This window comes from Cetorhinus maximus, chromosome 8, assembly GCF_964194155.1.
Source record: "Cetorhinus maximus chromosome 8, sCetMax3.hap1.1, whole genome shotgun sequence".
Taxonomy (NCBI): Eukaryota; Metazoa; Chordata; class Chondrichthyes; order Lamniformes; family Cetorhinidae; genus Cetorhinus; species Cetorhinus maximus.
The window spans coordinates 48,923,012-48,944,148 of record NC_135886.1 but is presented as its reverse complement, the minus strand read 5'-3'; the positions used below and the strand labels follow the sequence as shown (position 1 = coordinate 48,944,148).

Genomic DNA, 21,137 nt, shown 5'->3' with positions numbered 1-21,137 from the left:
AAATTTTTCGAATGTGGGGCACTGGGTGCTATCAGACTGTAGGTTTTGCTCCCACAAGTACTCGAGGATCGCTTGCTTCTTCTCTTCCCCCATAATCTTGTTCGCTTGAAAAAAGAACGCGAAGTGTTCTATATAATGAGACCAATCGTCTGTGGCTGGTTCAAGAAGATCAATTCTCCCAAATTGTGGCATTTTGAGAGGCGATAACTTCTTCAATTCTAATGGAGCTTGCTACTTACAATCACTGGGCGAGGCACCGTGCCAATTTCTTTTTAACTTGCTCTCTTCTGTTAAAGCTTGTTTTATCCTCATCGCCAGTTTGTTGTAAGGGTGGCCGAGCTGTACCATTAGTGATAGAGTTGATCTGCAGACACTTTAGCTTGGCGGCGGGTGTGCGCCCGACCCACTTGAGCGTAAAGTGACATGCGTTGATGTCAGGCGAGCGTCCCGGCTTCAACGCGTAGGCGCGTGATGTTTCATTCGGCGGGCCCGCCAACAATTGAAAGGCCTGTTAAAGCCATAAAATTATTGATTGACTTGAATTTTTCGCTGCCCATCCAACCTTACAGTTGGCGGACAGGCGAGAAGGCCAAAGCGGCCTTTGTTTTTTAGGACTTTAGGACTTTTTTGCACTTGTTGATGGTGGACAGGTTTTGGAGAGTCAGGACGTGAGTTACTCGTTGCACGATTCCTAGTCTCTGACCTGCTCTTGTAGCCACAGTATTTATATGGTTCATCCAGTTCAGTTTCTGGTCTGTGGTAACCCCCAGGATGTTGACAGTGGTAATGCCATTGAACATCAAGAGGCGATGGTTGGATTCTCTTGTTGGAGATGGTCAATGCCTGACACTTGTGTGGCGCGAATCTTACTTGCCACTTGGCAAGAATTGTGCGACAAGTAACTCACCTCCTGACTCCCAAAGCCTGTCTGCCATCTACAAGGCACAAGTCAGGAATGTGATGGAATACTGAAACAAAAACAAAAATAGCTGGAAAAACTCAGCAGGTCTGACAGCATCTGCGGAGAGGAACACAGTTAACGTTCTGAGTCCGTATGACTCTTGATCAGAACTAAGAAATATAGAAATAAGGTGAAATATAAGCTGGTTGAGGGGACAGGTAGAGCTGGATAGAGGGCCAGTGATAGGTGGAGGCAAAGAAGAGATTGCCAAAGATGTCATAGACAAATGGACAAAGAGGTGTTTGCAGTGGTGATATTAGCAGAGGAATGTGCTAATGATGACATTAAGGGTAGAAAGCAGGGCGAGCAAGTGACAGATAGCCCTAGTGGGGGTGGGGTGGGGGGAAGGGATCGAAATAGGCTAAAAGATAGAGGTAAAACAATGGATGGAAATACATTTAAAAAGAATGGAAATAGGTGGGAAAAGAAAAAAATATATAAATAATTGTAAATTATTCAGAAAGGGGTTGGGGATGGAGGAGAGAGTTCATGATCTGAAGTTTTTGAACTCAATATTAAGTCCTGAAGACTGTAAAGTGCCTAATCGGAAGATGAGGTGCTGTTCCTCCAGTTTGCATTGAGCTTCACTGGAACATTGCAGCTGGCCAAGGACAGACGTGGGCATGAGAGCAGGGTGGTGTGTTGAAATGGCAAGCGACAGAGAGGTCTGGGTCATGCTTGCGGACAGACCGAAGGTGTTCCGCAAAGCGGTCACCCAGTCTGCGTTTGGTCTCTCCAATGTAGAGGAAACCGCATTGGAAGCAGCGAATGCAGTAGACTAAATTGAGGGAAGTGCGAGTGAAGTGCTGCTTCACTTGAAAGGAGTGTTTGGGCCATTGGATGGTGAGGAGGGGGAAAGTGAAGGGGCAGGTGTTGCACCTTCTGCGGTTGCATGGGAAGGTGCCGTGGGAGGGGGTTGAGGTGTAGATGGAATACTCCCAACTTGCCTGGATGAGTGCAATTCCTACAACACTGAAGAAGCTGGACACCGTCCAGGACAAAGCAGTCCGCTGATTGGCACCACATCCACAAACATTCACTCCCTCCACCACTGACGCACAGTAGCAGCAGTGTGTACCATCTACAAGATGCATTGCAGGAATTCACTAAGGCACCTTCGACAGCACCTTCCAAACCCATGACCATTACCACCTAGAAGGACAAGGGCAGCAGATGGATGGGAACACCACCACCTGGAATTTCCCAGCCAAATCACTTACCATCCTGACTTGGAAATTTATTGCCGTTCCTTCACTGTCGCTGGGTCAAAATCCTGGAACTCCCTTCCTAACAGCACTGTGGGTGTACCTACACCACATGGACTGCAGCGGTTCAAAAAGGCAGCTCAGCACCACCTTTTGAAGGGCAACTAGGGATGGGAAATAAATGCTGGCCCAGCCAGTGACACCACATCCCATGAATGAATTTAAAAAAAGAAGGAAACTTTATCCAAGGGCGGGGGAGGTTTCCTAAAGCAAGTAAAAATAAAATAAAAATTTTAATACTTAAGTAATAACATGTCCTTGCTCATGTGACAGAGTCATATCAGGGTCGTGTTTCATTACATTTTTATTTTCATTCCCATCTCTCTCGGTCCTTCTGAAGAAGTTGAGGTGCTCATTGTTCAATTAGTGGCAACTTTGTGTTCTGGGCCCACGTCCAGTTGAAACTGTCCCAATTGAAAGATGATCAGGAGCTAGAAAATCCATCCTGTAGTACTGGCTGAATTTGACCCCTAGTTTCGGATAGATGAATGGACATTGTTCTGTGCCACTCAGTGATGTGATGGCATAAAACTCAATGTCATTAGATAATTACTTGATGTAGGGTATAACGGGAAAAATGGATGACATTGCATGATATGTGCACAAAGGATGAGTGACTTATGAAATGCTATGGGCTGGTTTGACAGTAAACTAGACGTTCATAGCTGGTGATGCTGTGTGACAAATACCTCCGCCTATGGATATCACACAATGACTATGTTAGAAACAGACTGGGGAGGATTACTGGGGCAATATTTGACACACTGGTAGCTGCTATGTTGTATTATGGAGTCAACAAAACCTCAACTTGTTCTCCACTCTCTCTCTGCTAGGGTAGCCTCTTTGCTGCCTCATCCAAATAGCTAATGACCTCACCCTTCCCAATCTTTGTAAGCTTCTACAATCCTCCAACCTCTTCGTGTGCCTCCAATATTTTGTTTGTTATGCCATTGGTGGCCATGTTTCAGATGTTTGGGCTCTAACCTTTCCACCTCTCTTCCCAGCATTAAAAGCCAGCTCTTTAACCAAGAGTCTAATCCCTTTTCCTCAAGTCCTTTGTTTTGGTGCAGTGCCAATTTTTGTTTGATAACACTCCCAAAGTGCAATGGGATATTTTGCCATGTTCAGAATACTATCAAGTTGTTGTTGCATCTGCAAAGCTAAATGGTAAATGTTCGGAGGCTATTTGATCACTTGGGTTTTGTGCCAAGCTCGATACGTCCTTGTTCAATCTCACTAGCCCATGAGTGTTCCAGTGACAGATGGTGATCAGAAGTGAGACCCCTGTTTTTTTTTTTTGCTCTCCCCTGCCTGAAGACATTGAGGCCTAGTGTCTCAAAATTGTTAACAACATTTTTTCAGTGCAAAAAAAACAATCTTGAATGATCAGGAGTACACTGTGTGTTTGAGCAGTCACCGCTGTGTTGTGGGTGAGCACAGCGTGCAACTTAAACATAGCAAGGTCCCACAAGCAGCAAATGAGCTAAGCGGCCAGATAGTTTGTTCTGGTCAGGTACCGGTAAGGAACATGTGAGGCCACGACCAGTGTAATGGATCTGTACTGCTCGGTCTTAGAACCTTTAACTATTGAGCCTCCGGAAAGGACATTGCTGTGGTGGATCACTCATTGTATCCTGTTGAGAGAACCCACTGCTTCAAAATTCAGAGCGTGTCTAAAGGTCCTTTCAATGATACCATTTTCTTTTTGGTCCAGATGTCAGAATGACCTTTGTGTGCTTCCTTCCACCATCGATTCCAACCCCACCCTGAAGCATTTAAATTCAGTTCCACATATTAATGCAGCATGATGTCGGAGCTGAGAGTATGGAGGAGCACAGTCACCTGCGATTGGCTGTTTGTGTTTAGCGTGTGCACTGGTACCTCGTGGTGGGGGTTTGTGGTTTTCCTGATGATTGATTTGAACTTGCAGGATGATGGCTGGAGGGTATGACCTGCACTGCCAATCAATGTAAAAGAGCCTAAGGAGCATGTGGCCATGGCATGATTCATACCAATCTGATTGTGCTTCCTTCCAACAAATGCCCATTAACTTCCTTTTCAGAGCCAGGCTCTGAAATAGAGATGGGACTAGTGTTTTATGTCCTAATTCCATCAGATAATAAGAGCCCAAACTGATACGGTTACTGTCGGCTACACTCTACCCTGCATTGAAAGGAAGACTTGAAAGGCCATGTGTTTCTCTAGTGTCTTTCACAACCGCAGGATGTCCTGTAGCTCTTTACAGTCAATGAAGTACTTTGTGACATCTATTCACTGCTGTAACGTAGAAGCCACTCTTTGAAAAGGGCCATGTGATCATTAACTACCTGAGGGACCTCAGTTTTATGTGTCATCTGAAAGATGCACCTCCAACAACGCAACATACTCCCAGTGCGATACTGAGGGAGTGGCTTTTGCTCCAATCTCTGGAGTGGAACTTGAACCCACAACCCTCTGACTCTGAGGTGAGAATGCTATTGACTCAACCACAGTTGATACCTGAGGCTGGTACTTTAAAAATAACCCCATCAGATAGCAGGAGTTTGTGCCCAATGTGCTTACTCTGGCCGATACTGCATCCTGTACTAAGTTGCCAATGGGGTTAGATTTAGATTTCAGTACTGCCATAGCACTGAGTGTTGTACCCACTTTTTGATGTACTTTACATCCAGAACTACTGCTTTTATAACTTCATAAAAATATAGGACAGGTAAGGCTTCATTTGCCAACTAATCTGGGGCAAGTTTGTATACAGCTTTAGCTGGACAAAAAAAAGGACTCAAAGCTTTTAACGTATAGGATTCTATTTAGCTCCCATGCTTCAATTAATCACTTTTTTTCTTCTTTATCATCTGATCTTCCAATTGTCTGTTTCTATAATGTCCCCAGCTTAGCGACTATATCAATGATGGAATTGGTTTCATTCATTCTTCAAGAAAAAAAGGACTTGCATTTATATAGAGCCTTTCATGATGTCTTGATGTCCAAAAGCGTTTTACAGCCAGTGACGTACGTTTTGAAGTGTAGTCACTGTTGTAATGTAGGAAACGCAGCAGCTAATTTGTGTACAGCAAGGTCCCACAAACAGCAATGTGATAATGACCAGACAATTTTCCTTGATGTTAATTGAGGGATAAATGTTGGCCAGAATACAGGGCAGAAATTCCATTTTTAAATTAAATTTTATATTTACCTGAACAGGCAGACAGGATCTCAATTTAATGTCTCATCTGAATGATGGCACCTACGACAATGCAGCACTCCTTCAGAATGAAGTGTCAACTCAAACCATCTACTATAAATAAAGAAAGACCCTTCCTGTATATCACGTCTTTGACCTCAGGACATTTCCAAGCAGAACTGTAAACAAGTGAAGTACTTTTAAAAGTGTAGTCACTGTTGTAATGTTGGAAACATGGCAGCCAACTTTTTTGTTTTATTCTTTCATTGGATGTGGGCATCGCTGGCAAGGCCAGCATTTATTGCCTATTCATAATTTCCCTTGAGGTGGTGGTGAGCTGCTGCCTTGAACCGCTGTAATCTATGTGTAGGCACACCCACAATGCTGTTGGGAGGGAGTTCCAGGAATTTGACCTAGCGACAGTGAAGAAATAGCGATATATTTCCAAGTCAGGATGGTGAGTGGCTTGGAGGGAACTTCCAGGTGATGGTGTTCCTGTGTATCTGCTGGCCTTGTCCTTCTAGATGGTAGTGGTTGTGGGTTTGGAAGGTGCTGTCTAAGGAGTCTTGGTGAGTTCCTGCAGTGCATCTTGTAGATGGTACACACTGCTGCTACTGTGCATCGGTGGTGGGGGGAGTGAATGTTTGTGGAAGGGGCGCTAATGAAGCGGGCTGCTTTGTCCTGAATGGTGTCAAGCTTCTTGAGTGTTGTGGGAGCGGCACTCATTCAGGCAAGTGGGCAGTATTCCATCACACTCCTGACTTGTGTCTTTGTAGATGGTGGACAGGCTTTGGGGAGTCAGGAGGTGAATTACTCACTGCAGAATTCCCAGCCTCAGTATTTATGTCAGTTTCTGGTCAATGGTAACGCCCAGGATGTTGAAAGCGGGGGATTCGGTGATGGTAACGTCATTGAATGTTCAGGCAAGATGGTTAGATTCTCTCTTCTTGGAGGTCGTCATTGCCTGACACTTGTGCAGTGCAAATTTTACCTGCACACAGCAAACCTGCACAATAGCAATGTGATGATGATCAGATAATCTGGTTTTTTTAAGTAATGTTAGTTGAGGGATAATTATTGGCCAGGAAACTGGGAACAACTTTCCTGCCCTTTTTCCAAATAGTGTCATGGGATCTATGTCCACCTGAGTGGACAAATGGGGCCTCGTTTTAGCATCTGACCTGAGAGATGGCATCTCTGTCAGTGTAACATGGATTTTTGTGCTAAAGTCTCTAACCTAAACAGCGAGTGGTGATGGGCACAGTGTAGTGATTATCTCCAATGTGTAGCATTGTGAGGCTGGATTTACAAGTTGAGTATCCTTTATCCGGAAATCTGAAAACTGAACGCGTCTAAAAACCGCACTTTTTTTGAACCTTGTCGACCTTAGCGCGGGAAGTCTAGCTGTTTGCCTGAACTGTTTACCTTGTGATTTTCGCGGTCGACATGTCGTAAAGAAACTCATTACAGGTACCCTGTATTTATTATCCAGTGATGAATCTTACTTTTCCAGCCATTTTATTAACTTTAGGCCATAGTTAGCCTAGGCTTGGGCTATTGTAATGTAAGTTTATATGAGGTATCCGAAAACCAAAATTATGTGAAATACAGAATGCAAACGGCCCTGAGGGTTTCGGATAAAGGCGACTCGACCTGTACGTTGGTGCCAGTCACGGTATATGATGTGGTTGCCAATGGCCGATGCCACCTTCCTGACCTATGTGCACTAACCTTATTCTGTTTCCTTGCTGTCTTTGCAGGTTTCTCTTCAGTGACCACCGGCTCTTCTCAGAGCCCCGCCAGCTGCCACAATTGCGTCCAACGACTGGAATGGGAGTGGGAGCCCCGGAGAGGGGAGGCAGGACGGGGGGGATGGGTTGGAAAAATCATTGGACAATGACGCCGAGGGAGTGTGGAGTCCTGACATTGAGCAGAGTTTCCAGGAGGCCTTGGCCATATATCCACCATGTGGGCGACGGAAGATTATCCTGTCTGATGAGGGCAAGATGTATGGTAGGTGCCTGTGGCAGCAGAGGTCTCCTATGGCTTAGTGACTCTGGGCTAGAAACTTATCAACATAATTATAATATTGATCCTGATTTCCATAAAACACTCCAGTCCCTGCGGTGCCCACCAGTTACAGAAGGCCTGTAGCCTACTGGTGGTCCTCCTATGTCCTCTTCAAGATTAGACAAGTGGGTTAGACACCTAGGGTGACCCTACCCCCATTGAGGGCCATGTCCATCCATTCTGGATATAAGGATGGCCACCTTAGGGAAGCCCGGCAGTTGATCCACGATATGTTTACCTCCCTTTGCACTGGGTGACCAGAGATTGGGATTGAAGTGTGGGTAGAAATTGAGGAGCAGCCGCCTTAATAATCAAATTAATAATCCTGCACTTGACACACGTATGGAAGATGGACTCACCCAAGCTGCAGAAATTACAATGAGCCTGTAAGTCCATTAAAAATTAACTGCTACCACAAGTGTTAGTAACATTGCTGAAAAGAGAGACATGTTGCTGAAGCTTTTTGTCTTGCACTCACCAGGACAAATGCAAGAATGTCAAATTTCAAATGATCGCAGCAGTTTATACAACAGGATAAAGAGATGCTGAATGGTTGGCAAGTTGACTCTGGCTGAGGCGTTGCAATGGAGAAAACAACAGGACTCCCCAAGCTCCCTGAGTCAACTTGCCAACCAATCAGCACCTTTTTCTGCAGTCGTGTAAATTGTTGTAATCATTTGAAATGTGGCATTTTTATTTGTCCTAATGAGTGTAAGGTGAAAAGCTTTAGCAACATGTCTCTCTTTTCAGAAAGATTCAAGTTCTGTACTCTCAAGTGGCTGACTGTCGGGACTGGGTCTCTATGTCAGTACCTTTCTTTTTGGGGGTGAGATGTCACGTTGCCTTTGTCAAGTCAAATCGTTCCAGAAGCTGTGAGTTTGGGTGTACTGTTTGCCTTTGTCATGTGTGGTTCCTGTTTCTTAAACATCGACCTCGTCATTCTCTATTCAGAGATAGCAGTCATAACGCAGCCTTGGCTTTCAGAATGGGTTTCACATCATTTTTCAACAGAAGATTTAAATCCAGCAGTGAGATCAGATGCAATCTGTAACTCCCAACTTTGAGGATATGCTTGGGTTTCTCATCTCTCTCCCTTCAATTTCCACAGTGGAGTGGAGAGGCGAACAAGGAGGTTGAAAAGTTGGGCAGAACTAGTCTTGGTTGTCATGTGAAGTTCAGATTGTTAAGCACAGTGTTTCAGACCGATGTGAATGTTTGCTTCTTGCAGACTATGGCTTGGGAATTGCTCAGGAGACATGACTTGCTGAGAGGTTCCTTCAATCAGCGCTGGCACTGATGTGAGGCTGCATTACTGCAACTTCTGTGTGTTCTGGGACAAGGGGATGCTGTATTGGCAGGAGGTGATTGAATTATTGTTAGGTTGTTACTCCCCTGATATTTGATGGATTTTTTTTTTGACATTGAGATTCCTACACTGGTTTGATTCCTGTTCTAGATCTTTGAATATAAAGCAGGAACTTTGATGTAGATGTTATTGGGGTGGTTTTGGGCACAACCACTTTTCTGTACTTTTAGGGGTGTATGTGAAAGTCACACTCTAACCTTTCCCGTGTCTGTGCGAGTCAGTGCGCATGTGCACGCATACAGTCTCCATCCTTTCTCCTGTGTGCATGAAGCTATTGAGGCAACCTCATGGATTTCATTCAAGAATCTTCTCTGCCATTTGTGTATCTCCGAGATGCACTGGAAAATCCATTGGTGGGATGTTGTCTTGGTTTGTTCCTTCCCAACCTGCCAGTTTTTGTCCTGGGTTTTTCTAGTGAAGGGATCCCTGAGACCAGGTATACGATTGATTGGATTTAAGGTTCAGTTTCTTCGGGAGATTCCTGGTAGTAAAAGAGGGGAAACGCACTGGAAAGGCTCTATCTTTTGATCTTTTCTAGTTATCCCTTTGACACCTCCATGCCAGCCATAGAAGACCAAAAGGCCTTAAAAGTTGTGACAATTAGCGAGTTATTCCACCTGTTCAGTGCAGTGTTTGGGAAAGTGAACATGTCGAGGGATTGTTGAGGGACATAGTCATCAGCTAACCTGTCGTGTAAGATCACGGAGTAATAGAACATTAATGTTCTTTACTTTGGTGGTTGCTTCATGTTGCTCTGAGACCCCTCTTTTCAAGGCTGAGAGGCTCCCCAGTCCCTACCCACTTTTCAGATACTGACGGGACTGGACTGCATAGCCTCTTGGGCTCTCCTCCGAATCCTTTCATCTTAACACTTGAATGTTCCCACTTGTGCCTTGACGGTGAGAACTGGACTTGAGCTTTTGAGCCGCGATCAGGCCAGCGACTCATCCTGTGGCTGCAGTGCACCACTCGGGCCATATATTCTGACTTTCTCTCTGTTGATTGTGGCTTTAACTTGGCTGAATATGTTGAGCGTGTAATTCTAGCTATGTGTTTGCAGAACAATATATCGGGTGCGGAGAGAATATGGACTAAGTAGCAATGCTCTAAGAATCGGTGCTCTTCACTGACCTAATTTACATGAACAATTGGATTCAGAACTCAGCACAAACTTGGAGATGATAAATCATCGGGGATAGTTGAAAGTGAGGGGTAACTAAATGAATGAATTGGATTAAGGGTCGAGTGGGAGAATAGTATTCATGTTCCCCAGTTCCTTATCGTGATTCCTCTTCCTGATGTGTGAATCTCAATTTCCAATCCATTCCTCGTTTCTACACTGAGCAGTCTCTGGGACTCCCTGTGAATTGCCCAGTCCTTTTCAAGAATGTGGAGCAACCCTGTGTTTCAGATCCTCATTTTATGGAGCGCTGTGTGCACCAAGACCTGCAATGGGGAGAGCTGTTGGCAGGGTGTAGCTGACGGCAGGAACCAGCCAGTCTCTGACTCACTGATCATCTCTCTCCAGATAGAAGAGCTGTTACTGACCATCTCGGCCTTCTTGTGCACGCACAACCTCCAGAGATCAAAGAACGAAGACACCTGCATTTATATAGCACCTTGTTAAGATGGACAACTTTGAAGTACAGTCACTATTGTCATGCAGATGAGCATAACAGGCAAGCACAGTCAGGTTCCACAAACAACAATTAATATTGAATATTGCTGAAAAGAGGCATGTGTCAAAGCTTTTCAAATTGTACTGGCTCATTTACACTTGCTAGATGTGATGCACATTCATACGCAGGACCTGTTTTCTGCAAACAATGGGAATTTCAAGCCTTCTGCCTTTGTTTTTGAATTACCTGTGTGTTTGGGGAGCCTGTAGTTTCCTGTTGTTTTCTCCGTGGCAACGCCTCGGCCAATCAAGAGTTGACTTGCCAACCGCAACATTTTCTCCTGCAGTATAAATTGTTGTGATAGGTTGAAATTTGGCATTCTTGTGTTTGTCCTGAGAAGCTTCAGTAACATGTCTCTCCTTTCAACAATTAATCTGATTTTTAGCGGTGTTAGTGCTTCAGATTATGTGGAATATACAGCACAGGTCATTTGGCCTAACCAGTTCATGCTGGTTTTTATACTTGAGCCTTCTTCCATCTTTCATCATCGAAATCTATCCTTTATTCCCTACTCCCTCAAATCCTTGTTTAGTTTCCCCTTAAATGCATCTATACTCTTCACTTCAACCTTTCCCTGTAGTAGCAGGTTCCACATTCTCACCACTCTATGGATAACAAAGTTTCTTTTGAATTCCTTGTTGGATTTCTTGGTGACTATCTTATATTGATGGCTCCTAGTTATGCTCTTCCCCACAGTGTGATATTTTTGTGGGACAGAGAAGAGCCAGTGTGCCAGGTGGAATTTTAAGTACCTAACTGAACTAGTTTATTCTTGTTTGACTATATATACATGCACAAATGGCTACAATTGGGTGATGTTACATTATGACATTCCTCCCTCCTTAATGAGAAAGTACACAAATGTTCAAATTCCATACAACTTATATACATTTCTTGTTTTTCATTTATTTATAAATCTGACTTAACCACTGAAATCCTATTCCTGAGAGGATGCCTCCTTTCTTTACCCAACCTTTCAAAACTTGGAACCCTTCTGGTCCTGAGTCTGAGGAGAAGTTTTCTCCAACCATGACTGACTGACTGATTTTGACCTTGACCTTCTTCAATTGAAATTTTCACTTCATCTGACATGTCTGACTGACTCTGACTCAGAACTGAACTAGGTTCAGGCACAATTTGTGTTGGAATAACTATTGATATTCTACTCGTATCCTAACTATCCAATTAATCAGATTTATTCCCTTCTTTGTGAACCCCTGAAGGTAAACACGATCTACACGTACAAGCTTAACCTTTTTCCACTACCAAACATCTTGACCAAATATGTGCAAGGACCATATTTTCATGACTCTTCCTGGTATCCACTTCAACCACTTATGATGATGATCTTTCACCTTAACCTCCTTTCTCTCGCTCTACCCCTATCATGACTCTCTTTCTGTCTGGAATGTTTTTCTTCTACTGGCTGTGCTAAATGTGGCTTCAGCAATGAAAACCTTGATCTAGGCTGCCTTCTATGAAACAATTCAGCTGGCATTCTGCTGGTAGTAATATGTAATGTATTACAACAAATAAACAACAAATTCATCAGTTTGTGTATCAATGACAACTGGTGTTTCTTCAATTTGTATCCATCATTTGTTTAATGAAAGCACGCTTAATTAATTGTACTATGCGCTCTGCTGCTCTGTTTGAAGCAGGATGATACGGTGAAACTGTAGTGTTCATTCTCATAAATTTTACAAATTCTTGTGAACAAAACAAAAATTGTCAGACACAATTTCATAAGCAGCAAACAAACTATGTAAAATATCTACAGTTTTGTGAGTTGTTCAATTAATCGAAACTGCTCAAGTCACTTTGAATGGCTATCTGTCACAATGAGTAGGTGTTGCCCTTCAAATTCTACAAAATCTATGTGCAGTCTCTGCCACACTCCATCTGGCCATTTCTGTGGTTGCAAAGGTACCGATGGCAGCTTGTCTGTACTGCTTGACACACTCTACACTGTTTCACTCTGTCTTCTGTGTACTTATCTAATCCTGGCCTCCGAAGATAGCTTTTCATTAGACTCTTTGTCAAGCTCATCCCTAAGGATTGATCATGTAAGTCACCTAGCAACTGTGATCTGTACCTTTCAGAAATTACAACTCAGGCTGCCAGCATAACACAACCTTTATCAACAGGCAATTCATTCTTCCACAAACAAAAGGCCTAATTTCTAATTCAAGTATCTGTGTCAGACACCCATTTGTGATATAGTTGTATACCCTTTGCCAATTCAGCATCCCATGATTTCTACCAAAGTAATCTGCTGTGACTGGCAACTGCATCTATGAGTATTGCTGATAAACGAGACATGTCAAAGCTTTTCGTCTTGCACTCAGCAGCACACTACGCAAGAGTACCAAAATAAGGGGAAAACAACAATTTATATTGTATGTGAAGAGACTGCTGATTGGTTGGCAAGTGGACTCTGGTAGAGGTGTTGCCATGGAGAATGCACCAGTGATGGTGACTGACAATTTTCGTGTGCCTTCATCCCAAATGAAACAGGAAGAGGTATTTGCTGAGTTCAAACTCCTCTACTCCCAACTATCCCACTACAAACCGACATTCACTGAAGCCACTGAATCCTTTAAAGCGCGCCTAGCTGATCTAGCGCACACATATTGCAGGATTCTGAACGCACACGGCAAAGCGAATGTCTTACAGCATCGCAAGGCCTTAAGACCAACCCAGACGTAACTTGAAACTAGAAAAAGGGATGGAAATAGCCAACCTTAACGAGCGTGACTATATCAGCAAAATGCACGTCATTCTTAACGACAGGTCCAAATTCATATCCATTGGGCCTGCTGCTCAACATGACCAGACAGTCTTGCTCGAAAATAGGCTTAAAAAAGAAAGCCTGCTGGACTTAAGTAAGAGTGATGAGCTACGCATGTTTTCATCCTCATGGCGTATGTATGGGCTGCCCAAGACACACACAAGTGATGACCCTTCAATCCCCATCTTATTGATGACCGATCCTGCACAACATGAATTGGTCAAATGGTTGGGTGAATTGTTACAATCAGTTTTAACCAAGTTTTCCATGCACAGGTGAAGGACTCCTTCACATTTGCGAAGGCCATACATGCCTGTTCACCCTTGTTCCATTTACACTGCAACACTATATCGTGGCAATCTAGACCCATCACCATTGCGTGAATCAGTATTCATTGAACTTATGAACTCGGCAACTTGTGCAGTTGAGTTCAGTTTTAATGACACCATGTATGCCCAAATAGATGGTGTTGCCATGGGATCCCCTCTAGGCACAGCTCTCGCAAGCGTCTTTGTTGGGTTCCATGAGAAACGTATCTGCAATGGAATGACACCTAACCCTCTCATTTCCAATATGTGGATTATATGTTTTCTATATTTAAATCCAAGGCTGCATGTAATGATTTCCTTACATTTCTTCATGGGCTCCACCCTGCACTCAAATTCACCTTTGAAATGGAGCAGCCAAATGAACTCCGCTTCCTTTGTTTGTTTCAAGTCCGTATGACTCTTCCTTAGAGCTAAAGAGCCTCTATTGCTCTAAAGAAGAGCCACATGGACTTGAAATGTTAACTCTGTTTCTCTCTCCACAGATTCTGCCATATCTGCTGAGTTTTACCAGCGTTTTCTGTGCCAGTGTGATGCTAGGTATGTAGGCTGTATGTCCCAAAGACTGGCGGATCATATCAAACAGCATGTCCCAACTGCTGTTCACAACGGGTCAAGGTACAGACTGTATCCAACCAGCTCATGCTTACAAAACTCAAAACACAGTGTCCAATATCAGATGTGATTCCGAGAGGACCTATCTGCACTTGGAGAAGCAAGGTTTGATCAGGGATAGTCAGCATGGCTTTGTGTAACAAATTTGATTGAATTTTTGAAGAGGTGACTAGGTGTTTGGATGAGGGTAGTGCAGTTGATGTAGTTTATATGGATTTCAGCAAAGCCTTTGACAAGGTCCCACATGGGAGACTTATAAAGAAGGCAAATGCACATGGGATACAGGGTAATTTGATAAGGTGGATTCAAAATTGGCTTAGTTGTAGAAGACAGAGGGCGATGACAAAAGACTGCTTTAGTGACTGGAAACCAGTGTCAAGTGGCGTACCACAGGGATCTGTGCTGGGTCCCCTATTATTCGTCATTTATATAAACAACATAGATTACTATGTGGGGGGTAGGATTAGTAAGTTTGCGGATGACACAAAGATTGGTTGGGTGGTTAACAGTGAGGTTGAGTGTCTTGGGCTACAGGAAGATATAGACGGGATGGTCAAATGGGCAGATAAGTGGCAGATGGAATTTAACCCTGAAAAGTGTGAGGTAATGCACTTTGGAAGGAATAATTTGACAAGGAAGTACTCAATGAACGGCATGACACTAGGAAATTCTGAGGAACAAAGGGACCTTGGCGTGTGTGTCCATAGATCTCTGAAGGCGGAGGGTCATGTTAGTGGGGTGGTGAAAAAGTCATATGGGACATTTGACTTTATCAATCGAGGCATAGATTACAAAAGTAGGGAGGTCATGTTGGAGTTGTATAGAACCTTGGTGAGGCCACAGCTGGAGTACTGTGTGCAGCTCTGGTCGCCACATTATAGGAAGGATGTGATTGCACTGGAGGGGGTGCAGAGGAGATTCACCAGGATGTTGCCTGGGATGAAACATTTAAGTTATGAAGGGAGTTTTCGTTGGAGCAGAGAAGACTGAGGGGTGACCTAATCGAGGTGTATAAGATTAAGGAGCATGGACAGGGTGGATAAGGAGCAACTGTTCCCCTTAGTTGAAGGGTCAGTCACAAGGGGACATAAGTTCAAGATGAGAGGCAGGAGGTTTAGGGGGGATGTGAGGCAAAAACCTTCTTACCCAGAGGGTGGTGACGGTCTGGAATGCAATGCCTGGGAGGTAGTGGTGGGGGGTTGCCTCACATCTTATAAAAAGTACCTGGATGAGCACTTGGTATGTCATAGCATTCAAGGCTATGGGCCAAGTGCTGGTAAATGGGATTAGGTAGGTAGGTCAGGTGTTTCTGATGTGTCGGTGCAGACTCGATGGGCTGAAGGGCCTCTTCTGCACCGTGTGATTCTGTGATTGGGCAACATTGCTAAATAATCCTCAGTGTACTAAGAACTACACTTACAACCAATTTAAGTTGGGCAGTCAGGCTCGCAGTGTGGCGCATTTGCGTGTACTGGAAGTTGCATATATTAATACACAGGGCCCTGTTCTGAACATGTACACACATTGCGCCTGTTTCAGCTAAACAAAATAAGTGATAGCCATTCGCTGACTCATTCCTCTGGATGATGCCTTGACCAATCAGGGTCAAGCTGCCTGGTTTGAATTTCAAACAATGCTTGGCAGTTAACTGTCAGTCACCATCGCTGGTGCATTCTCCATGGCAACACCTTTACTAATCAGAGCCCACTTACCAACCAATCAACATTCTTCACATACAGTATAAATTGTTGTTTTCCCCTTATATTGGCATTCTTGCGAAGTGTCCTGTTGAGTGCAAGATGAAAAGCTTTGACATGTCCCTTTCTTCAGCAATACTAAGTTTCAGTACTACCGAACGACTATTCATCTATGTGTGAACAGAAAAATACAGCTTCTCTATAGGGCCTTATTTCTGACGGGGACGGTAATCTGGACATTGCATCGGCTTTACAGTGATCTTCCAATCGTCTATATTTAATGTCCACAAAATCAAAGCCCATTTCTGCATTCAGGCTGCAGCTAAAGTGGGTACTGGAGACATTGGATTCAAAATAGCTGTCAGTGGCTTATGATCAGTTTCATTTGTGAAATTATGACCATACGTTTATGAAACCATCTTACTCCAAAAATCAAAGACAACGCTTCACATTCTAACTGAACGTAATTCTGCTCGCTGGCACTGAGGGTGCATTTGTGAAATGCAATCAGTCTCTCCTCCCCATTATCCAACATGGGAAATCACAGCACCTACTCCATACTCTATATGGAGAGGCATCACGTGCTAGCTTAGCCTTTTTGGACACTTTGTAATGTACGAGCGTTGTACCATCTATCAATTTACTTTTATCCAACTGGAATGCTTTTTCACACTCCCTTGTCTATTCCACGGAACACCCTTCCTCAAGAGTCCATTTAATGGATGCAATAAGGTTGCCAAATTTGTTATGAACTTACCGTGGTAATTGAGTAAGCCCAAAAAAGATCTGAGCTCTGAGATTCTGAGGGTGTGGTGCATTTCTTATTGCTTGAACCTTACTCTTGGTGGGATGTAACCCATCTTTGTCTACCCTGTGACCAAAATACTGTACTGATTGAGCATTTCATTCACTTCTGTGGCCTGCTTCAGTCAGAAATATTGCATATTTGTGTGCCTCCACCTGAGCTCCATGCTTTTTCAAATGTTAGAACACCTGATTCGGCCTGTCATCATGGGTCTGCCTGTTTGGAGCTGAAATAATGATATCATCCAAATGGTGTACACACACACACACCACACACACACACACCCCCGCCCCCCCACTGAATTTGTTGCAAAATTTGGCTCATCATCCATGGAAAATTCCAGGAGCTGAAGAAACACCAAATGGTAGACATTGAAATTGAAAAAGGCCAATGTGTTTATTAATAGTCAAATATAATTTAGACTCATCGTAGGCATTTGTCAGGTGGAACTCTGAAAAAAATCTGTCCTCCTGGCAACATCGTGAACAGATCCTCCACGTCCGGCATTGCGGTTACCTTATAGTCGTCATCTGACTTTGGTGCTGCCACTATGGGAGTACCCCAATTACTCTGTTCTACTTTGGAGATAATGTTCTTGGTCTCAATTCCTGCTCTAGAGCGTAGAGTACTGGATGGGGCCTTCACTAAACTGTTGTGCATTGTATGTTGGCCTTGTATCCTTCAGTTGGTTTATCGGTTTTACAAAATATCTGAGGCTACTTGACGATCAGGTCATCTTGCATTGTGAATTTCGCTTCTATGCAAAAATGCTCATTCCAGTTTAATTTAAAGTGCTATTAACAAGTTTCTTTCTAATAAGGTTGGTGTTTCAACCTTCACTACAATGATGGGCAATTTTGCACATTGCCCCTTGTATGTGACTGGAACCAGCACAGTTTCCATTATGGGGATTTTCTCTCCTCCATAACTTTGTAATTCAATGCATGATTTCTCCAGCTGACATTGACTCAACTTATGATGGTATAGTGATTCAGGAATCACGCTGACTGCCCCCGTATTGACCTCCATGTTTACTAGACCTCCATCCAATGCCACTTGGACTGTGATGCCTGTGAATTTCGACTGGACATCCTTGTGTTTCAGATCGTATGGGTATCGACGGGCCCCTCATCAACCTGGTGCTGCTCAACAACCGTCTGCAGTGACTGTGGTTTCTTTCAGCCAGCATTTTCTCCGGTTGCATTCTTCTGCCAGGTCTTGGCAAGATTACCTTTCTTTTTCACAAATGGATAATTCCGTGCCCAATGTTAGCCTAAGCACTGGTAACGAGGCTTTGTTGTACCCCTGCATCTACTAACTGTCTTTGTTGGGGCCTTCTGCTTACTCAGCTGCAGCTTATTTACTTCAGCAGACAACTGCCAGTCGTTAACTCTGACTTCTCTCAAGTTACATTCTGCCATGTCCATGGACAGTGCTGTTTGGCAAGCTGTGTTGAATGCCAACTTTGGCAATGTCAGCAACTTACTGTGAATACATTCACGTTTTAAACCGCACACGAATCTGTCCCGCAATCTCCCTCTTGAAATTCTCCAAAATTACAATGAATAGACAGCTTTTTCAAGGCCACAATAAAGACCCCAGTGTCCTCACTGGGCAACTATTCCTGGTTTCGAACCGACAGCTTTCAGCAATCTCCAATGGCTTGGGATTATAGTGCTGCTCAAGCTTACAGAAAATGCCTGACAGCGGCGGCTCTTTTGGCTTAGCAAGTGCGAGCAAATTGTTGAGCATTTCATTCACTTCTGGGCCTGCTTCAGTCAGAAATATTGCCCTTTTTCCTTTCCTCCACTGCCTGAGTAACAGCCGGATTATCAGGAACATCAAGGATATTATTAGCAGTGAAATACATCTCAAGCCACTCCATGTACACAGAGAATCTCGATCCCAGCTATACTCTCCCAGACGCCCAATAATAGCTGTTAATGCAGCAATTTTCAAAGGTCAGTCCGCCCAAGTGTATAAACGACTTTTCACTAAGACGTGTTGGAAGCTTCTCCAACCCAAATTTGTTTGGCTAGGGACATCCACAACCCCACCTGCTTGCCAGACCCTGATACCTTTGCAGAACAGAAAAGAGACAGTGTGCCACATATGTCAACCACCCAACTGCACTAGTTCATTCTGGTTTAACTATATATACATACATAGACAAATGGTCACGATAGGGTGCTATTACACTATTATAATTCTCTCTCTATCCATTACATCAAAACCCTCAATCCCAAAGACCTCCATTAGATCAGCCTAATTTTTCTTTTCTCAGCTTTCTTTTCTCAGCTTTCTTTTCTCAAGAGAAAACAGACCCTGCCTGTCAATCCTTTCCCGACTTGCACATTTGCAGTTTCATCCTTGCAAATCTCCTTTGTACCCCCACCAGTGTTGCCACACCACCGCCCCTCCCACCCCCAACACACACACACACGCACGCACAAAATATATGGCAATAGGAACTGCATGCAGCGCTCCAAGTGTGGTCCGACTCAGGTTTGGCATAAGGGAAGAATGTTGGTCCAGGACACTGAGCATAATCTCTTTCTCATTTAATCGTGCCCTAGCTTCTTTATTGACCCGAAACACTGGAGCAAGCAGATATGACATTGTATGAATATTACCCTTTAAGAAAAACAAATTATATCAATAGGTTATGCAAATAGGACTGGGGAGAGGAGTTTGGAGAGTAGCGGACCAAGATTTAAATAGAAGGATGGGAACCCTGACAAGTATTGTGGAACGATACTTGATAACTTTTGCAGTATCACAGAATCTTTATTGTGCAGAAGGAGGCCATTTGACCCATCGAGTCTGCACTGGCTGTCTGCAAGAGCATTCCACCTAGCCCCACTCCCCTGCCTTATCTCCGTAACCCTGCACGTTATTTTTTTTCAGATAGCAATCCAATTCCCTTTTGAATACCTCGATCAAACCTGCCTCCACCACCCTCTCAGGAAGTTCATTCCAGACTCCAGCCGCCCTCTGGGTAAAAAATCTTTTCCCTCACATCACTTTTACTCCTTTTGCCAATTATTTTGAATCTGTACCCTCTAGTTCTTGATGCTCTCTTAAGTGGGAACAGTTTCTCACTATTTACCCTGTCCCTATCCCTCAGGATCTTGCATACCCCTATCAAGTCTCCTCTCAGCCTTCTTTCCTCCAAGGAAAACAGTCCCAATCTCTCCAATCTATCCTCATAGCTGCAGTTCTTCATCCTGGGAATCATTCTTGTGAATCTCCTCTGTATTCACTCCAAAGTCTTCACATCCTTTCTGAAATATGGTGCCCCGAACTGGAGGCCTAACTAGTGTCTTATACAAGTTCAATATGACTTCAAAACAAAAACAAAAACAGAAACAGAAATACCTGGAAAAACTCAGCAGGTCTGGCAGCATTGGCGGAGAAGAGCACAGTTGACGTTTTGAGTCCTCATGACCCTTCAACAAAACTAAGTTGAAGCTCTTCTCTGCCGATGCTGCCAGAACTGCTGAGTTTTTCCAAGTATTTCTGTTTCTGTTTTTGTTTTGGATTTCCAGCATCCGCAGTTCTTTGCTTTTATTTCAATATGACTTCTTTTGTTGTACTCAATGCTCCATTAATAAGGCCTAAGATGCTATTTGCTTTATGAACTCTCTAAACATGCCCTGCTATCTTCAATTACCTATGTACATATACACCAAGGTCCCTTTGTTCCTGCACCTCTTTTAGAGTTTCTCCCTTTATTTTGTATTGTCTCTCCATATTCTTCCTGCCAAAATGAATCACCTCCCACTTTTCTACATTGAACTTCACCTGCCATTTGTCTGCCCAATCCAGCAACATGTCCATTTCCTTTTGAATTTCAAGACTATCCTCATCGCAGTTGACAATGTTTCCAATCTTCATAGCATCTGCAAATTTTGAAATTATGCCATGCACACCACAGTCTAGGTCATTAATATACATCAGGAAGGTAGGAGTATCTGTGCAGAGCTTTCCCCTTGGGAGATTAAGTGGGTGGAGTTCATGGTAAACTGGATTGTAATTGTGCTGACGAGATGGGTTGAAATTTCTTTTTTAAATTTGTGTTTTCTTGAGCTCTGTGCATTGTGCTTTTTCTTGTTGGATGTTTCTCTCTTTCCCCAGGGCCATGTTTACAGCTTGGTCCTTCAAAGCTGTAATGAGAGTTCGGCCAGGCCTTGTTAAACCTGTTTCTCTGTTGACAAAACACATCAGTTAGCGATAAGTGGGAGTGAGGACAATGGAGACAAGATCGTCAACCAGCCCAGCAGCTGTTTGTGGGGATGGGTGGGGCTGCAGAACACTGCAACAACACTTTATCTTCTACACTGATCCTAATCTCAACCACCTTTCCCTCCACGGATCGCCC

General features: G+C 43.7%; 1 protein-coding gene across 4 annotated transcripts in view; it reads left to right on the top strand.

The window, feature by feature from the left end:
- LOC144683610 (transcriptional enhancer factor TEF-5-like) overlaps positions 1 to 21,137 on the top strand; it is a 248,400-nt gene that overhangs the window by 77,463 nt on the left and 149,800 nt on the right. For 3 of the 4 annotated variants that reach the window (XM_078546800.1, XM_078546799.1, XM_078546798.1), the window contains exon 1: positions 7,288 to 7,420. In XM_078546800.1, the coding sequence (XP_078402926.1) occupies positions 7,414 to 7,420 (7 nt within the window). In that variant the 5' untranslated portion in view covers positions 7,288 to 7,413. Of the gene's footprint in view, positions 1 to 7,167; positions 7,421 to 21,137 lie in introns of those variants that run through there. The other variant, XM_078546801.1, reaches the window with a different exon arrangement.